We start from the raw sequence: 20994 nt of genomic DNA, 5'->3' as shown, positions 1-20994 counted from the left end.
GTGGAAGTCATATAGTTTAATATTAATTTGGCTGCTATGATCCACTTCAGTATCCGTTGTTATTTCCTTTTGGCGATACTGGTTGGCATCAAGACATTCAAAGGGTCAATAAAGGAAGCACATTAACATGTAATGAAACAACCCGATCAATAGATCCTCACCAATCAATGTCAGTAGAAGAATTACTTACAAGGGAACAGCGAGGTTATAGTGTAATCTTAATCTTCCCATTTTGTACTTAGTTTGTAGACGTCAAATTTTGTAATATTTCATTCCCCTACAACTTTTGCAGCATTAAACAGAAAAAGGAAGGATCCAATTGTTTCGTGCCGTGAGTAATATTATTGCTACAAGTTACAAATCAGAGAAAATGTCAGATCAATTTTGTTACTGTCTGGTCGCCTATTGCAACAATTTGCTATTGATATGTATGTTAAGATCGAAACATCAAGATTAGATTATTTCTATAGCAAACAACAACATATTCGATCTGAGTTATATTAAGGTATTATTGATACCATTACACTTGGGGAAACCAACGCTTCTAATATTGGAAAATGGATTATTCTGCCTTCGTCATTTATTGCGAAAAAGATATATGAAAGTAATGACTTTAGTTCAACATTATGGTAAACCAGACATTTTTTTAACAATGACACGCAATCCAAACTGGCAAGAAATTTCAAATGAATTACACCTGCATGAGGAGGGTCAAAATCGGCCTGATTTGGTTACTCGAGTCTTTCGTGCAAAATTAGAATAATTAAATGATCGATTATTCAAGCAACAGATATTTGGAAAAGTCTCAGCATATGTTTATGTTATTGAGCACCAAAAAAAAGGGCTTCCATATACACATTTTTTAATTATATTACAAAGAGATTGGAAACTCTATGTGCTTGAATCTTTTGATGAGATTGTATCGGCAGAAATACCTGATAAAAATACAAATTTGCACTTGCATAATGCTGTTATCAAGCATATGATGCATGGACCATGTGGAGTGTTGAATCCAACAAATGTTTGCATGAAAAAAAATGGTTGTTGCAAAAGCCAATATCCAAAAAGTTTTGCATCAAGTACGACTGTTGGAAATAATTGCTTCCCAATATATAAGCGTTCTGACAATGGAATAACTGTCAAAGTGAAAGGCCATAATTTGGATAACCGTTAGGTCGTTCCATATAATCCGTATTTGCTTGCAACATTTAACTGTCACATTAATGTCGAGATCTGCTCTACGATAAAAGCAGTCAAATATATTTATAAGTACATTTACAAAGGGCATGATCGTATTGCTTTCAATTTGGTTTCCGAACAAAACAATCAACAAATTGATGAAATCCAACAATTCCAATCGGCCCGATGGATATCTCTACCTGAAGCTATGTGAAGAATATACAGCTTCATTGTTAATGAAATGTACCCAGCAATATATAGCTTACATTTACATCTTGAGGATCAATACCAAGTAACTTTTCGAGCAAGTGAAGACTTAATCAATGTTCTCAACTCTGATCGATCTGCAAAATCAATGTTAACAAAATTCTTTGCATTAAACCGAGTAGATGAAAATGACAGGACATTGTTGTACAAAGAATTTCTAGAATTTTATGTTTGGAGCCAACAATACAAAGAGCGGACTCGTCAGAACAAAAAAAAAAAAAAAACTGTTATAGGTCGAATTGTTACAGCAAATACATTTGAAGGTGAGAGGTATTATCTGCAAATATTGCTAAATCATGTAAGAGGATCTTTGTCATTTGAAGATCTTAGGACAGTTGATGGTGTTGTGGCCCCAACATTTCATGAGGGAGCAACTATGCATGGTTTGCTACAAAGAGACAGTAGCTTAGAAGATTGTTTACATGAAGCATCTCTATATCAAATGCCGTCCAGTTTGAGACGACTATTTGCAACTATTTTGGTTTATTGTAATCCAACTAATCCGAGATAGCTTTGAGAACATTTTGAGCAAGATATGTCAGTTGATTTTAGGTCGACTAAAGATTCTATGTTGAATGTAAGAATGCAATTAAGTTTTGTGCTCAATCTCTTTTACACTTGAATCAATGGGGAAAGACATTAATTCATTCTATTTTCTTGATGACGACATTTGTTTTGATGAAGACCAACTCGAATCTAGGGAAATCAATGATGAATTGACTGTTGAAATTCTAGAAGAAGATATTGTTGCATCAGAAGCCCTTAATAGTAAACAACGACATGTCTATAATTCAGTTCTGGAAAAGGTTTTTTCTAATGAAGCTGTTACATTCTTTGTTGATGGCCCTAGTGGGCCCAGAAGACATTCCTGTACAAGGCACTTCTCGCCGCAGTAAGATCAAGAAAATTAGTCGCACTTGCAATTGCTTCATTTGGTGTTGCTGCATCTATCCTTCCTGGAGGTCGAACAACACACACATGCTTTAAGATTCCACTGGATACTAATGAACATAGCATGTGTTGTGTCAGTAAACAAAGTGCCCTCGCAAAGTTACTACGTGTGGCAAGGTTAATTATATGGGATGAGCCCCCTATGTCAAGAAAACAACATATTGAAGCAGTAGATAAAATGCTACGAGACATTATTGATTCAGAGTTAATATTTGGTGGAAAAGTTGTCGTATTTGGTGAAGATTTTCGCCAGGTTTTACCTGTGATTCGTAAAGGAACAAGACAAGAACATGTTGACGCCAGTTTGGTTTCTTCTTACTTGTAGCCTAAATTGATCAAGTTTCATTTGACTAAAAATATGCGAGCAAGATTGGATCCAATCTTTTCAGAATATATGTTAGAATTGGGTGACAGAATGCCACCAATCACAGTTGATGAAACTATAAAAATTCCTGATGGCATCCTTGTTCCCTATGAAGATGACTGTACTTTTTTGGATCATTTAATAGATGTTATTTTCCATGATATTCATAAATATTCAATAAATAGTTCAACTATGATGAATCGGCCTATATTAACACCAAAGAACAGTTATGTTGATGAAATAAATGCATTACTAATTCATAGATTTCCTGGTGAGCTTAAGCGATATTATAGCTTTGATGAAGCAATAGATGCATCTGAACAATCAGTTATGGAGGATTTTTTTAAATACTCTAACCCCAAATGAACTTCCTCCTCATGAATTGTTACTGAAGATAAACTGTCCTATCATGCTGCTTAGAAACATTAATCCTTCAGAAGGACTATGCAACGAAACACGTCTAATTTGTCGGGCTTTTGATCGAAATGTCATTGATGCAGAAATCGCAGTTGGGCACCATAGCGGAAAAAGAGTCTTTATTCCAAGGATCTCATTCTTACCAAATGTTGATGAAAATAGTGGCTTCTCATTCAAACGAACTCAGTTCCCTATCAGATTAAGTTTTGCAATGACTATAAATAAGTCACAAGGGCAAACATTAGATGTTGTTGGAATATATTTACCTCAACCTGTTTTCTCACATGGTCAATTATATGTGGCTTTATCAAGGGCAAAGACTGCATCTACAGTAAGGATTTTAATACGGCCAATGTCAACTGAACAATTAGAAAAGAACTGCACAAAAAATATTGTCTATACGGAATTATTAAGATTAGCATCTTCAAATTAATGTTAAATGGGTAATGATTCAATTGTATAATTTCAGTTTAATTACTTCAACAAAATTGCGCATTTAATAGAATTTTCTTTTCTGTATATTTAGTATTGTGTTTTTTAATTTATTATATTCTTCAATTCTCTTTGCAATTTTTTTTTTTTTAATTTAGTATTGGGTTTACTATACTTACACATTTAATATCTTTGTATGTGAACAGCTTTAAAGATGCAGACGGTTTATACATCGATAAAAGATATCACTCAAGTACAAGAGACTGGAAAATCAAAATAATTATGGTAGATAAGTCACCCAAACGAACAAGCCAACACTCACCAGTGAAGTACCAAAGCCTAACATAACATTGATTGATCCAGAGGTATTGTATTTATTTCTATCTATTGTCTTTTATTTTTTTAGTGGATAAACAACTGGTAAATGATTTTGTTATTTTTGCATTCTATCTATTAAGTTTTGTTTTTATTTTTTTACTACTAATTTGTTGGGTCTTTTGATGTTTGATTTTTTAAATCGTTGGCTTCCTTATATAAATCTTGATGATGTTCTATTAATTTAGTTATCTTCCTGTAACACATTTAAAAACAAAAATTTTACACATAACTCAAAACAATTTAAAATCAAAGAAAATCATTATACTCAATTATTTATTACAATTTATTTTTTGTAAATTATTCATTATGATTTTTTATATTATACAGGGAAATTGGCTGCAGGCTACGATATTTGATAAAGATATTGACTCGCAACAAGATATTTTGCACATTTTCTACTCATAATACATCAGTAATGCATATATGAAGCCATTGGATCCGAAGTATAGAATTGAAGCACATGAATATCAATGGATCTTGAATGCTAAGACGATAATTGAGGAAGTTCCAAAGGATGAAGGACAATTAGAGCCACCAAAGTACCAATTCATTCCGTTTAATGAATTAGATTCTTACAAGAATTCAATTGCAGAAATAGATAATTCACTCTTTATTTTAGAATATTTAATTATCAATATACTAAAAATTTAAATCTTATTTGTCAGATATTTTAGTTGGTCCAATCCAAATTAAGCCATGTAGAGAGATAACTTTAGCGCATGGACCAACAATTATTCAAGAGATATATGTTATCGATCAAGGGTAAAAATATTTTTTGAGTAGTTCACTCTTTTAGAATTATGTTTCAATTTTTATTTCTTGCATATTCTGCTAATTCTTTTTTTTATTCCAATTTTGTAGCTTAAACCCCATATGTTTAACTATGTGGGGTCGATTTGTGCAAGATGAATGCAAAAAAAATCTCGAAAATAATTGAGACAAAGCCAGTTATACTTGGAACAAAAATAAGAGTTGGTTCTTATAATGGTATTTTTAATAATTAACAATCTTATATTTTCTTTTACATTGTATATGCTTGCATTAATTATGATGCCTATTTCTAATGAAGGATTATCTCTATCATCAAGTCTGAAAAATAAATTTATGATCAATCGTGTTATTCCTGAAGCAACTTCATTGCAAGAGTGGTAATCATCACAAATGAGTCATTATTTGTTTCATACAATTTGAATATTGAAATTTCCATATTTTTATTTCTTATGTTGTATTTATTTTTATGAATTTTAAGGGCTGCGATTAATGATTTATTACTCAAGAGTATTATTGCAAAAAGCTTGACATACCCATCTGCATTTCTATCTTCTATTGGCATTCGGGAAATAATTAAGAATTGTGATGTTGCTGAGTTCATCAAAAGTTTGCAACCCATGGCGGTAAAATCCTATTCTTAGTAACAAATTCAAATATTTATACAATCAATTCTTCTAAAAAATTGCTTCTAATGTGATGCAGAAAATAAAATTTTGGATAAAGGCAAAGATAATTGTGGTTGATTTACGCCAGATATTTTTTTACAAGTCATGTATTGGCTGTAATAAAGGAACTAGATATGATTACAATGATAGATTCCTTTGTTACGATTTCGAACACTAAAGCATTTTCCAACCACGGTATGTATCTTTCAAATTTTATGTTTGATAATTTATGTAATAGATTTAATGTATAGTTTTTATTGATCAAAACTTAAAATGATATTTTCAACAAATTTATAGCTGCCGAGCATATGTTGAACTCGACGATAGTACAGGAAGACTATCTGCTATTATGTTTGGTGAAGTTGTAGAAGAAACATTCGATTGTTCGGCAGTTGAACTTATGAATCATACTGGAGATGTACGTCCTCTTATTTTCCATTCACTTTATTGTTGCGAGTAGAAAAGTCTATCTCAAAATTTTTAACATATTTAATACATTATCTATAAATACATTGAGGTATATATTAAAAAAACTTTTAAAAGTAAATTATAACAAAAATCGTTGAAATTGATTTTTATATACTTGTCTATTATGTCAATTTTATTTTTATTTATAACATGCATGGTAATTTAATTAAAAACATTGCATTAAAAAATTTGTGTTAATTTAGAAGACATAAATTTCCAGCATATAAGGTATTTAAATTTTTATTAATTATGCAATTATAATCAAAAATGTCCTTTGCAGGAACATTTTTCATATATAGAACATCTTGTGGCACAAGTTTCATAGAAAGAGTGGAAGATTGAACTTTTATTAGACCTCGATCGACTCAACCACAAACAGTACAAGAATTTCAATGTCATCTCTATTGATGCTGTATAGGATGACACAAAATGATGGATCAGAGTAAAAACATTAAAGGACTCATATTTTGAACTGATGTTTTTGTTGGGCTTGTATTAAACTTATCGCAGGCAATTTTGCTAAAACTATCGATGCTATAAATATGTGTTGGACTATGTTATGTTTTGAACTAATATTTTTGTTGGGCTTTTATTAAACTTATCACATGAAACTTTGCTAAAACTATCGATGTTATAAATATGTGTTAGACTGAGTCATATTTTGAAATAATATTTTTATCTTTTAATCTATACAAGCATGTAATTATTATACTATACTTAACTATCATTACCCTAAATATTTGCTAGATTTCACATTTTTTTTCATATGCTTTAAATTATTGATTGAAATCAATTTTTTTTATGAAATATATACTCTTTTTTTAAATAATTATTTCATTAAACTAGATAAACGTGCATTGCACGTTGCTCCTACCTATATATATATATATTGAGGATTGAAAACAAAACCCTAGAGAGGGAGGGAAACAAAAAATAAAATGTGACGGGAAACCGTGGAATACAGACGTGATTGAGGCGTGCATGCAACGGCAAACGGACGTGAAACGTGTAGGTTTGGGGCTTTTTCTCCTAAATTTGATTCCTGATTAAGTGCATGTTTGGGATTGCGGTGGAAAATATAGTTTATAACTTTAGAGCTTATAACTTATAACAGCTTATAACTTATAACAGCTTATAACTTATAACTTAAATAACAAGTTTTATTATTAAAAAGTTATTTACTGTTTGGTAACCATGTCTCTAAAGTAAAGTACTTTTAAAGTTAGTTATATTAATTTTTTAAAAATATATAGTTATCTGCATGAGCTTTTCGATAAAAGCTTCAATTTGGTGCTTTTTAAAAAAGTAGATTTTCAACTTTTTTAAGTGATTAAAGTACTTTTTATAAATTTACCAAACATATCATTTTTTCTTTAAAAGAGCTTTTAAAAAATTAAAAGCACTTTTCAAACTTTCAAACTCAATCCCAAACAGGTTCTAATTCTAAACGAAAATATACTATTTCCGTAAATTCATCGCCCCAAAACAAGTTTCCATCCAAATAAAATATTTAGTGACTTTAACTAATATGGCAAGTCCCAAAAAAATAAATAAATAAATAATTCAATATCCGTCAAAAATAAAATCACGGACTCATAATCTCTCTCATAAATTTATTCATAATCTCAAATGGGCTTTTTATACCTATATACCCAAAAATATTTAGAAAGTGGGCCTAGTGCTGGACTCTGGTGTTACAACCGCAAGGTGTAGCACACACCAAGCAGTGGTGCAGCACCACCTCATGGTGCAATGCGCACCCTAGTGGTGCTGCACACACCAAAGTGAAGGTGCAAGTGAAGGTGCGACGCCACCTTCTTTCTAGACATAGCTGGGTCTCGACGGCTTTGTTTGCAGCTTCATCTATGACTAAGATGGTGGCAACAGCTGCGTATGCTTTTGTGGAGAGGCAGAACAGTGCCTAGCTGAAGGTGGAAGATGACTTTTAAGTCATCTGGGACTTTGTTTCTATGGGATTGGGGCCTTTCATCCCACTTTTTTTTTAGAATAAAATTGGGCCGGGGCATTCGACCCATTCTGTTTAAGAAAAAAAAAATAGGTTGGGGTTTTTTTTTTGGCCCAGTGCTAAAGAAGCCCTTGTTTTTTCGAACCCAAAATCAAAGAAGACAATAAAGCGGCACACTTCGATTTGGAACCCAGGACCACCCAATAAACCAAGAAGGTAGGCGCACCACTAGGCTGTGAGTTTCCTTTGGTTTAGGTGTGGTTTTTAGATTTGTTTATTATATATTTGTTTTCTATTAAAAAAATATTTTTGCATGATTTAATATATGCTTAGATATTTTTTTAATTGTTATATTATATGTGATCTTTTATTTAATGTTTTAGATTACATGTGATTACATGTATATGTGAATTGAACATGTTGATAAGTGATTATTTTATCATCTATGAACGATAGGCTTGAATGTTTAGACATTAGTATTCATGTCTTTTAGTGATAAAATAGAAAATTCCCACTAAGTAGTCTTAGTTAGAATTGTCAGTGTGATTGATAAGCTGAAAGAATTATAATGACCCCAGTAAGAACTATAAATGCACTAATGAAACAAGAAAAATGGAATGTAATGATCTTCTTTGAACCATCTTTGTAGATTGACCCAACAAGTTGTTGTGGTTGGAGTAGTTGTTATTGTAGACTGGCCCAAAAGATTACTGCAATTTTAGTAGGATTTGTTTTTATGCATGACTAGGACTAGTTGACTACTAAGATAGCGGAAGTATGGTTGGGATTTATGATGATAAATCTCTCATATTTGTTTTAAATTTGTGCAAGAATTAGGTTAAAAATTTAATAATTGGGTATTGTGGCGCAAGAGATTATTATGAAACCTAGTGATTTTTTCGATCATTGCGAAATGTTTTAATTTTTTTTTTTTCTAGCTTGGATGGATGTGGCAGATTTCTTAGGTTTGTGTGTGTAATATCCCTTTTTTGCATATTGTAATGAAATGGCATCCAAGAATATTGTTGCTGACTTAAACAAATGGAAAAAATTGGATGGAGAGAACTATGACATATGGCATTGCAAGATCCAATATGTCCTATATGAACAAGAGGTCATGGAGGCCTTATCTCACTCTCCAAAATGAGCCCGAGAAAGAAGACTCGGACCAACACAAGATAGATCATCTAGCCTATACTAAGTGGGCTAAGAAGAATTGGTGTGCACGCATAATCATGTTAAGCAGCATGCCCAATAATCTAATGTGTGACTTTGAAACCTATGACACTACCCAAAGCATGTGGAAGATGAAGTTTAGGGAAACGTCAGCCACTAGGTTACGTGGATTAACCATGAGGTTTGACTCCTATAAGATGCGCTCTGACTACACTACGAAACAGCATCTTAGGGCTATGTCAACCATGATCCACGAACTTAAGATAGCAAAAAACAACCTGACTGATGAACAACAAGCTCAGGCAGTGATACAATCACTACCAAATTTTTAGGAAAATATGAGCCAGAATTTGACCCATAATGAGAATATCAATAATTTTGATGATGTCTCACATCACTTGGAGCTGGAGTTTCAGCGCCTAGAGGCTACTGAGGCCAAACATTCGGCCTATATGGCTGAGTCTGGCTCACGTAAGGCATCTAGGCCTAAGTACAAGAAGTCCAAGATAGGGATAGTTGTTGGAGAAGTGAAGAAATGGTCAAGAATTTCTCAACGCAACAAAAGAGGCAAGCGTGGAAAGAACAAGTCCAAATTAGAATGCTTCAATTGTGAAAAGCAAGGCCACTTCGCTCGTGACTACACTGAATCGAATAAGGCACACTTTGACTTTTCTCACATTATTTTTGTAACTAGCCATGTGATAATTGCTCATTCCTATCCTATGTGGATTGTTGATTCAGGAGCGACCAAACACATAGCGCGAAATCGAGTCAACTTTGTGGAGTATCGCCGGATTCTAACTAGGAGTCGTAATATCAAGGTGGGAAATGGAGCTAACGTGGAAGTGCTGGGACTTGGTACCTACAAGCTAGGTTTTCAGGGTGACCACACTCTATTTCTCCATGATATGCTATATGCTCCTGAGATCTGACGAAACTTACCTTCTCTAGTTACTTTAGTAAGATTTGGTTTTCAGATTTTATTTGAAAACAATGGTGTTTCCTTTTAGTTGGTCAATGTGTTTTATGGTTATACTTTTTTTTTTCATATGGTTTTATGATATTGGATTTGGATTATTCAAATATGAATGAATCTATAGTTTTTCTTTCTACATCTAATAATTTGGATTCATATAAATGGTATGCTAGGCTTGGCCATATAGGGGTAAGATAGAATGACTTGATTAGTTTGAAAAGGTTTGATAGGCAATCTCACTAAGGTCATCTTGTCCACATGTAAACATTGTCTAATGGGAAAGGTCAAGAGAAAACTATTTAGAAAAGCAATTAGGACAAGACGCGGAGCTGTTTACTTCATCACATTTATAGATTATTTTTCACTTTATTTAATCTCCCATAAGTCTAAAACATTACGGTAGTTTAGGTGATATCTCAGAATGGTTGAAAATCAACTAGACAAGAGCTTAAAAACTCTAAGAATTGACTGAGGATGAGAATATATTTCTGAGCAATTTAAAAGGCTCTGTAATGAAAAAAGAATTAAAATACAGTTGACGATGCCAAGTAGGGAACAGCAAAATGGCATGGCAAAAATGATAAATTCAAAACTGCATAAGATGGTTAGATTAATGATGGCATAAGCAAACCTACCAATTTCCTTTTGGGGGGATGTACTTTTGACTGCTGCCTACATTATTAACCGAGTGTCTTCCAAATCAGCATCTTCCACCCTGTATGAACTATGGACCAGTGAGGAATCCAATTTGAGTAACTTGCAACCATGAGGTTCAACAGATTTTGTTCACAATGTTTCTCATAAATATGGGATGTTAGGCCCTAGAGGAAATAAGTGTATCTTTATAAGGTACTCAAAACACTCTAAAGGGTATGTGTTAATAGGTGAACAATTTTATGGAAGTGTGATTAAAATTGAGTCACGAATGTAGATTTCATTGAAGATGAGTTTCGAAATAGAGGTGAGGTTGATAGGAGTTTAGAATCCCATGAGATTGTGGGCTAAGAGGAAAGTGTTCTAAGGAATTTAGTTAAAAATGAGGAAGAAATTTCTCAAGTTCTTACAAATTGTGAGAGTAACTTGTCTTCGAGTGAGAGCACACCACTTGTATATCAACCACAACAACCTCAGCCGCATAGAAGCACACGTGAAAGTGTTCCTCATCATCGTTTTGAGATTGAAATAGAAGCTTTTATGGTAGCTTTGCAAAATGATGATGAGCCTAAGACAATTCATGAGGCTCTCTCATCTTCTACTAAAGATGAGTGGATGAAAGCATTAAATGATGAGATAGAGTCTATGAGAACTAACCAGGTTTGGGATCTGGTAGATCTACCATCAAGGCGCAAGGCTATTGGGAATAAATGGGTCCTAAAGGTTAAGCACAAGCCGGATGGATCAATAGAAAGGTAAAAAGCTCGCTTGGTAGTGAAAGGATATACCCAACATGAGGGTATAGACTATGAGGAAACATTTTCACCAGTGGTAAGATTTGCCTCAATTCGACTGATTCTAACTATCGTAGCATACATGGATTAGGAACTCTACCAGATGGACGTTAAGACAACATTTCTCAATAGAGAACTAGATGGTAAGATCTATATGGATCAACCAACGGGCTTTGTGGTTAAAGGTCAAGAGTGCAAGGTCAGCAACCTCAAACGATCTATATATTGTCTAGACAATGGTATTTCATATTTCATCGAGCCATTCTCTCGAATGGGCTTAAGATGATCACGAAGGACCATTGTGGCTATATCAAAAGTTCTACGAAGAGTTTCATTATGTTGTTATTGTACGTTAACAACATACTACTGTTTGAAAATGACAAAGGGTTGATAGTCGCCACAAAAATTTGGTTATCCTTCAATTTTGAGATGAAATATATCATTGAAGCAAAATACATTCTGGAAGTTAAGATCTATAGAGATCGCTTAAAGAAACTTTTGTGTTTGTCTCAATAGACTTACATAAAGAAAGTTCTCAAACATTTCCAAATGAGTGAATGTAAATCCATTGACACCTATATTGCAAAAAGCGAGAGCTTATCCAAAGAGCTGTGTCCTAAGACTCAAAGAGAAATGAAAATGATGGCATGTGTCCCTTATGCTAATGTGGGTAGCCTGATGTATGCAATAATGTGTACTCGGCCAGACATATGCTATGCAGTTGGCTTGGTGAGTAGATTCCAATCTAACACCAGACTAGCTCACTGGAAAGCAGTCAATAGGATTATAAGATATCTCAAGGGAACTATAGACTATGAGTTATGTTATCAGGGTTTAGATTTGCAGATAAGAGGTTATAGTGATGCTAATTAGGGTAGCGACCTAGATGAGCACAAATCAACCATTAGTTATGTCTTTTTGCTCAACAATGGTGCCATTACATGGAACAATAAGAAACAACCTTGTATAGCTTTATCCACCATGGAGGTAGAATACATAGCTTGTTCTGTAGCAATTCAAGAAGCTGTTTGGTTACTAAGGTTCCTCAAGCATTTAGACACTGGCACGGATACTTCAGATCTCGTGATGATATTCTACGATAGCATGGCAATTCTCACATATGCTAAGGACTCCAAGTATCATGGAAGAATCAAACACATAGATATCAGATATTACTACATCAGAGACATGGTAGTGCAAAAGGAAGTGGCCCTGAAACACCTTTCTACGAGTCACATGGTTGCTAATCCCTTAACAAAACCTATAGCAAGAGATGTTTTTAAGGCTCATGTTAGGAATATAGGACTGCGTAGATTGTAAATGTATTTTGTGTTTCAATTGAGAATGAGATGTAAACATTCCTCTAGGATATTAATACAATATGATTCAGTTCTTATCTTTATCATATTGTTTATTCTAAGACACACACGAGATATGTCAACAAGCTTAGATCAACTCACTCATACGAGTGATTGCCTCTTGCGCTTGAGTAGCGACTAGAGATGAGCCATTGTGTCCCTAGGTACTTGTCCAAAGGGATAAGTTGGTTGACACAAAGATATGTCGCCTTAATGGGAGCTAAGATGAGATCTATTGAAAGGACTGTACATGGGTACCTTACAATCCATGTAGCATGTGGTTAACCAGATACGACATCCTCTTTAACGCTTAGAGGAAAGCAAATAGAGGAACTCAGGTTAAACGCTTAAGGAGCGGCTAGACTAAGATTTATACGGTGTTGATATAGACATATAGTTTTTGAGAAAGAGAAATCCACCGTAGCATGTCTTCATACTACATGTGCTTATTCGATCAAATAAGCAAGTGAGTAAATTGTTCCCTTCTTTCTCACTGTGTGAGTCTCATATTTTTAAGTGTCATTTATTTACTTTTGACTATGTAATAAGATGGAGGTTGTGATGTCTACTACTTTGGTATGCTGTCTATAGTCATGAATAATACAGTTTAAAGAGGCATTGCTAGGAAAGTGGTTCGACTAAAATTGAATGACATGAGAGTAAAGAAAAGACTATTTGATATCATATCTTCAATGGTGTTTTTTGACATCGAACTATGATGCTATATATTGATAGCGATTAAGGTTTTGAACACATTGAAATGATTTGGACCTAATTGTTCTAAGTTTTTCAACTCAAGAGGGTTCAAAAATACTTGATCTGATGCGATCGAATGAGTCTAGGACATAACAAGACACTTTATGGATGTTACTATGCTGGTCTTCTCAAGGAGAGATTTGTTGTAGTACTCCCACTTTTATTTTGTATATGTGCTTGGTAATCGTATGACCTATTTACTTGTATGAACAAGATTGAAAACATTAGAGAGATACAGATCTGGAATCATACCCACTATGTGCAAGTGGGAGATGTTGGATAGAAGGGCACCCATGTGGACAAACCCCTCCCCTCTTGTGCGTTACAAGCAAAGTAACTTAAGGCCATGCATTACATGGCTTGTAATGTATAACGTTATTGCTATTTAAATGGCTGAGTGAAGGAAGGCCAGCCATGTGGGTGGGCCCTTCATTTGGTTCTTCGTAATCATCCAACAACAGGAAAAAAAAAAAAAAAAAAAAAAAAAAAAAAAGAACCTCAATCTCTCTTTGTTCTCTTTTAAAATAGTATTCAGGTATGGATTTGTTGAGTTGCTTTAGTTTACACTACGTAGTATACTTTGTCACTAAGAGGAGATGCTTGAGATTTGTTAGACTTGATAAACTTGTGGAGCAACTTAATAAATTGTACTTGAGATACTTTTTACTGTATTTTCTTCCACTTTGAAACACTGAAACCTTTTCAAGTTTCAAATAAGGTTGATTTGAAGAGACGGGGTTATAATTTTTAATGGATTTGAGATTTTGGCTTTGCATGATAGATTCGGAACCTGATGATTGCGAAATGAATTTTTGAGTGTGAAATAATGTTCAAAAATTTTCATGTTCAAGCTGAATTTTTTTTGTTTTTAATTATCTATCCTTGTTTTTGTTTTTGTAAAAAGAAAAGAAAAGAGAGGTACGTATCTCAGTTTAGGCTTCCATAAAGTGGGACCCGTCACTCGATTAGGAACAATTACCGAAAAAGGATGAAATTGTTATAAACTATCTTTAATTGTATGACCACATTTATCTAGTCGTCAAATGTATAGTGCATAGTACTAGCATAGTGAGCTAGTATAGTCCCCTTTGTACGCCTATATATATCGTTGAATTCTTTAAGAAATTAATAAGTTTGATATACAGATCAATAAGAGAATCTCCTCTCATTCTCTCTTAACCTCTCTGAGTTCTCTCTATTGTTGAATTTCTTTCTCTATTTTCATGATTTTATAGCAGAAATAAGCATAGGATCGAGATCATGGCTCTAGTTGCCATAAGTTCCTCATTTTAGGAAAAGCAGCGTACTCTGGAATAACACGCGAACAAATGGTTCAAGTTTTTTATTTTATAACTTTCTTTTCCCTTTTGTCTTTGTAGAATCCAGAGAGAGATATCGTAAAGAGACTCATGATTCTATTATTCATTTATGAGTTTAATTACATATAAATATAATCACGTATTAATTTATATATTAATATTAATTTATTCATATTTAATCAACAGGCTATCCCTCACATTTTACTTTTTCAAGACACCGACTTTCTTCTAATAATCACCGATCTCTTCCAAGGTGCCTTGTCATAGGAAACCATAACTTCCTATGAGGTGCCAATCATTTCCCATTTACAAGTACTAAAAATTGGCTGGGTCAATGAGATTTTTGGCATCCCGGCTTTTCAGTTTTATCTTAGACTTGCTCCTCACCAAGATAACAACCGCTACAATTATTAATTTTCAATTTGGAAGTCTCAATTCTCTTCCTTTTCTCACTTCTTCACCTCAATCCGCCATCTAGGTCTCCTCCATAACCACTCCAAAGTCCTCTGTGTCTCCGCCGGGGCCGGCCACGAGGTCATGGCCCTCTCCGAACTCGGCGTTTCGGACGTAACGGGTGTCGAGTTGGTTGACTCGCCGCCTCTGGTGAGCCCGACCGATCCGCATGACTTGCCGTTTTTCGATGGTGCGTTTGATCTGGCGTGCACTGGGCATTTGGAGGAGGCTCTGTTCCCGGCGAGGTTCATTTCAGAGATGGAGAGGTCGGTGAGCGATAATGGGGTGTGTGTGGTAGTTGTGCAAGAGTGTGGGCATGAGGAGGTGAGGGAGATTGCGGATTTGTTTAGGCATTCTTTGTTTGTTGGCGCGGCGAATATCAGTTTGATTGGATTGAGAATGACAAGGATTCTAATGAGAACTAGTAAGTCTAATTGATTGAATCCTGGTTTGATTGGTTATTTTCTTTGATTCAGACGATGTTTTGTATTTGTAAGTGTTGTTTTTTTGTGTGTATTTTTTTTTTTTTTTTGTTTTCCACTGATTCTATCGTAGTGAATTGATAACGATGTTACGATTAGTGAATTGATAATGAGATTAGTTAAAAAGATGAATCTTAGGGCATTTGATTGGTGAATTAGCTGAAACTATAGAATCTTGTTATGTATTGTTATGCTGTACGAAATATCAAATTTAATGGATGAATGAAATTATTTAGATTTTTTTTACTTGTATCCTCATTCTTGTGATCAAGCACCCAGTTTTATAATGTTGTTCTGTTTCTTTGAGCGTCGGGAATCAGGTGTTATCTTGATCTTCTAAGCACCATCAAAACAGAGGTCAACAGCATAAAATTGTTGTAATAATTCGGGAACTGTATTTCAAAAATGTGGAAATTCTTGTTGATGGATGTAGAGATTCTTGGCGTTCACAAGATGCCCCAGAGCTTCAATTGCAGCTCTTGAAATCTGTCTTGTCATTTGATTTGCACATTGGCAATACTATATTTTGCATATATGAGAAATGCGAGTCTTTGAATTCCGAGTACAAAGTGTTTAATGTAATGACTAATTGGGATGTGGTTCTTTGCACTGGAATGAAAGTTCGTGCTGGGATTTTGTTTGTTCTTTCTCCTAAGTCCTTTAAAATACTAAAGTAGTAACTTGCTGCCTTGCTGGTCCTTCGATGGAGCGAGACCCAAGTTATGTATAGTTCTTTCAGCCGAATTAAGAAATATGAATCAGTTTTAGTGGATTGGAATGATCTAAGGGTCTCAGTATCCATAATTTTTACACTTGGACTCCCTGAGTTTTATCCTATGGTTTTGCAAAGAATAGGTTCGATGAAGAGGGCTTGAATATCAGTGGCAAGGTACATTATGAAAAAGTAGGGTTCATTACTGCACTGTTTATTCACATAGACTGGACTCTGAATCTCTGATATTTGCAAATATTTAAACACTCTTACGGAGCCTGCTGACTGGCCTGCTAAATTAGATATCACCAAAGGCACGGATTTCGGCATGAAAGATCAACATTTACTATTACCCCAACGCATAAAATGGAGGTATGCCAGCTGACCCCATCTTCTGCAGGCGACATTAAAGGCTTTCAGGTTTTCATATCATACTTGAAGCAGGGGGACTGTGCAGAATTAATCAAGATTACAGTTCTGAATAACATTTGGGTAAGGCTTCTGTTCATACTTCCCTACTCGCATGATGCATGTTCCCATTGCACCTAAATCATTTGATTGCCTCATTGCTTTGGTTTTCCCCAAGGAAACAGACTTGGGAATGGGCATAGTATTCACGTTTTAACTGGGTGAAGCTTTTTAGAGAGGAGCTGTCCATCTCCAGAATGATATTTTCAACATTTTCAGAATGTAGTTATTGCTTGCGAAGCAAGTCATTCGGGCATCTTGAATTCGATACTAATTAGAGAAAATCCTTAGTGTTGATACTCTTATTCTGCTTAGGAATTTCGTTGTTCCTGCAGTCAGGTTTAGCCCCGCTGCACCCAGCAAAAGAAGAGAAGAAGCACTCTCTTCTTTTGACTAATTGGTGCCTCCTACGGCATACTGATGGTTACTGTTCCAAATATTTTCTGGTTATTTTTAGGAATTTTAAGTTGGTGCTTAGGGAGTACTGTTAGTCACTTAAATCTCCTGCCGTGATCTGTAATTTAGGGGTAGCAAATCATGTTTTTGCATCGTGTTTGTTTAGTATCAAGTCATAAACATTAGACCATATAGGTCAATCTAAACCCAACCCATTAAGTTAAACTTGTCAAACTTCCAAACTCTAACCCAACCTCTTTAAATAACGGGTTGCGTCGTATCACTTGTTTATTAATTAATTAGAAATGTTTACATGAAATGCATAACTTATTTGACCTAATTAACATAATTTTATACAAAATTTAAAATCTATATTTAATAATAACTACAATATCTTAAAAAATATATATTAATATTTTTCAAATTTTAACATGTAATAAAACTAATATTACAAACCATACAATAAAAAATATGAACATAGGTCTAAAATTATAATCCTAACAATAAAATCATAAGCATACTAAGAAATACTAATATTATAACTTAACAATAATAAAATTTTAATTTTGAAATAAATTATGAACAGGTCAAAACGAGTTGATTTCATATTAAGAAAGTTTACATATTTATAATCGTATCTTAATGGGTCAACTCGTTTTAAACCGAATACGTAAACATTAAACACAAATTTACTAATTTTTTATAGTGTTCGTCTTGAGTTCACGAATCGTGTCACATATTTGTTACTCTTAATTTATATCGAGCTTTTAGGAGTGTTTACTTCTTCAATAATAAATAAATAAATAAAAGAGGCTTGAATCTTTTGGTGATAATTCGATGTGGTTCAGTGATTCCAAATTCCTTTACACATTGGAGCCTGCTTATGGATTGTGCAAATCTGCTGGTATTGGAGACAGGCCTTAAACTGGGTTGGAATTTCTGATAGGCGATGAGTTTGGTTGTCGAGATTTGCATTTTTGGGATATCGAAGTGATGTGATGGCCAAGAATATGGTGACCTAAGCTTTACTACTCATTATCTCCACACATTATACTTAAAAATAAAAATAAAAAAATAAAAAAATAAAAAATTTTTGATTTTATTTTTTTAAAACTAATTGAATTCTTCTACTTATTATCCATACATCCAGGAGTGAGATTCAATTGGTATGGACAGGAGAAACCGACTGGACTAGCCATTTTTGGACTAGATAGGACTAAATTCATTCAGTCTGGTCCCAGTCCAAAGGTTTTTCACCCCTGACCAGACCTAATGAAAATTAAAAATATATATTTTATTATGTATATATATTATTTATATAAATAATTGTATATGATTCATTTTTAATATATTACAATATTACGTAAGTATTATATTCTTTAATGTATAACTATAATATATAGTACTAGTATATGTTAATATATTAACATATTATAAGAGTTATAGTATAAATTATAATATATGTATAAATTTATAATAGTATTACTATAGTTAACTTAATATGCTAGTATTAAATCACTATAACTACATAGAGTATTATGTAATATAGCATTACCAATTTATCATGCAGAAAATATCATGCAACAAACAAGTTGATGAAAAGCAAGATATAGCAGCTGAAAAGTCTAAAGTACTGGCACAGAAAAGTAAAGCAACATAAAAGCATGGATCGACAACTGACCAGAGTGCACACAATTGTAGATAAAGTCATGAAAAGCAATGTCTTAGATTACTTGTAAATCAGTAGAAAATAAAAAGTTTAACTTTAGGACTCCTTCTCTGTCTTTCTATTTTTTCTGTAATCTATATATATGTGTAACAGACTTTTGTATTTACAAGTTAAGTAAATGAATTTCTAAAGCTTTCTCTTCCATTTGAAGTTATTTTCCTTTCCCATATTTTCCTTCTATCTTTTGCTTCACAAGTGCTACTCTACACCTTATTTTCTTATATGGTATCAGAGCAATAGTTGTTGTGAACAATGGAAGAAGAATCAATCAACCAAAATAATAAACATGTTTCACGCTTCCTCAACTTCTCTGACCAAAATAATCCCTATCGGATAGAACATGGAGATAACACAGTAGCCAGTTTGGTCACTGACCTCCTAACCACAAAAAACTATGTTACTTGGTCTAGAGCTATGTGAAGAGCACTCAGGGCCAAGAACAAGATTGGCTTCATTAATAGAGACATCAAAAGGCCTGCAAGTCAGGATGATCCCCTCATGGAGGCTTAGGAACGCTGCAATGATGTAGTGGTATCCTGGATTCACAACTCAGTACGCAACTCCGTGAGAAGCAGTTTGGTCTTTATTGATGATGCTTATGCTATCTGGAATGAGCTGCAAGATAGGCTATCAGAACAAAATGGGCCACATATTTTTCAGCTAAAGAAATATTTGGCAAGCCTCTCACAAGGAGATGACTCAATGAGCATTTACTTTGGAAAACTCAAGACCATTTGGGATGAACTAGCTCTATATGACCCTATGCCTAAATGTAGTTGTGGTCAACTAAAGATCCTAATGGAAAGGTACCAAAGGAACTGTGTCATCCAGTTCCTTGTGAGCCTAAGTGACTGCTACTTCAATACTAGTGACTAGATCATGCTGATCAAATCTATGCCTGCATTGAATAGGGTCTTCTCCATGACTCAACAGCAGTAGAAACAACACCAAATGATTTCTAGTACCCCTTCCCCTGACCATATGGCCTTGTTCACTAAAGGGAATTTTGGCAGCTTCAAGTCTACAAACAGGCATGAGAGGCCTTATTGTACATATTGTAAGATGCAGGGACACACTTTAGATACCTGTTTTAAAGCTGGAAATGCCAAGACTCCTGTGTGTAGGCACTATCATATGAGTGGACACGTGGTAAACAAATGCTACAAGCTGCATGGATATCCACCAAGGCACAAAATGCATAGTAAAGGAAAGGGGTCAAGTGCTTTTGTTGCTCAATCAAACATCCAAGTTGAAGTAGATCAAGATGAAGGGGGTGATGATAAAATGGCAATACCAACAACTCCTTTCTTTGCTACAGCAGAAGGATCACTCAGTCAAATCTCCCACAGAGTAGCATCAGACCATCTTTCCCACTGCAACAAACACAACCAATACTTCCAAGATGTCTGGTATTTTTTCTTGCCTTTCAACCTATACACATAAACTATCTAGTTTTTCTAATGTTCCTTGGATTCTGGACACGGGTGCAACTGACTACATAATATGTAACCCCTCTTTTTTCAACACAGTCACTAGAAGTGCACTTTGTTCAGTTAAGCTTCCAAATGGTGAAAAGGTACCTGTCACGCATATAGGAACAGTTAGAATTACTAAACACATCATTTTGAATGGTGTGCTTTGTGTCCCATCATTTGCTTTTAATCTATTGTCTGCCAGAAAAATTGCTAAGGATCTTGCTTGTTGACTTGTATTTTTGTCAAACTGTTGTTTTCTACTGGACCTTTTGTCATGGACCATGATTGGGATGGGTGAAACCAAGGGTGGATTGTCCTACCTGTTGAAAATGAAAGTCTCTCCCTCAGCATTGATGACTACCCTTTCAAAGTTTTCCAAGAAAGATAG

At 34.2% G+C, this 20994-nt stretch overlaps 1 protein-coding gene across 3 annotated transcripts; it reads left to right on the top strand.

The window, feature by feature from the left end:
- The first annotated feature begins 15101 nt into the window (after positions 1–15101).
- Positions 15102–19274, top strand: LOC122306906. Of its 3 annotated transcripts, none has more exons than XM_043119472.1 (3): positions 15102–15768; positions 16939–17030; positions 17125–17755. In XM_043119472.1, exons 1-3 carry the CDS (start codon positions 15429–15431, stop codon positions 17161–17163), a joined length of 471 nt encoding a protein of 156 aa, XP_042975406.1. In that variant the 5' UTR covers positions 15102–15428; the 3' UTR covers positions 17164–17755. The 3 variants fall into 3 exon arrangements, with proteins under 3 accessions (XP_042975406.1, XP_042975407.1, XP_042975408.1); XM_043119474.1 differs by lacking the exon at positions 17125–17755 and adding an exon at positions 18973–19274 and having other exon boundaries at positions 15307–15768; XM_043119473.1 differs by lacking the exon at positions 17125–17755 and having other exon boundaries at positions 15104–15768; positions 16841–17080.
- The last annotated feature ends 1720 nt before the right edge of the window (positions 19275–20994 follow it).

This window comes from Carya illinoinensis, chromosome 4 (assembly GCF_018687715.1).
Source record: "Carya illinoinensis cultivar Pawnee chromosome 4, C.illinoinensisPawnee_v1, whole genome shotgun sequence".
NCBI classification, from domain to species: Eukaryota; Viridiplantae; Streptophyta; class Magnoliopsida; order Fagales; family Juglandaceae; genus Carya; species Carya illinoinensis.
Note: the sequence above shows the minus strand (reverse complement) of the source record. Positions and strands in the feature narration are given on the sequence as shown.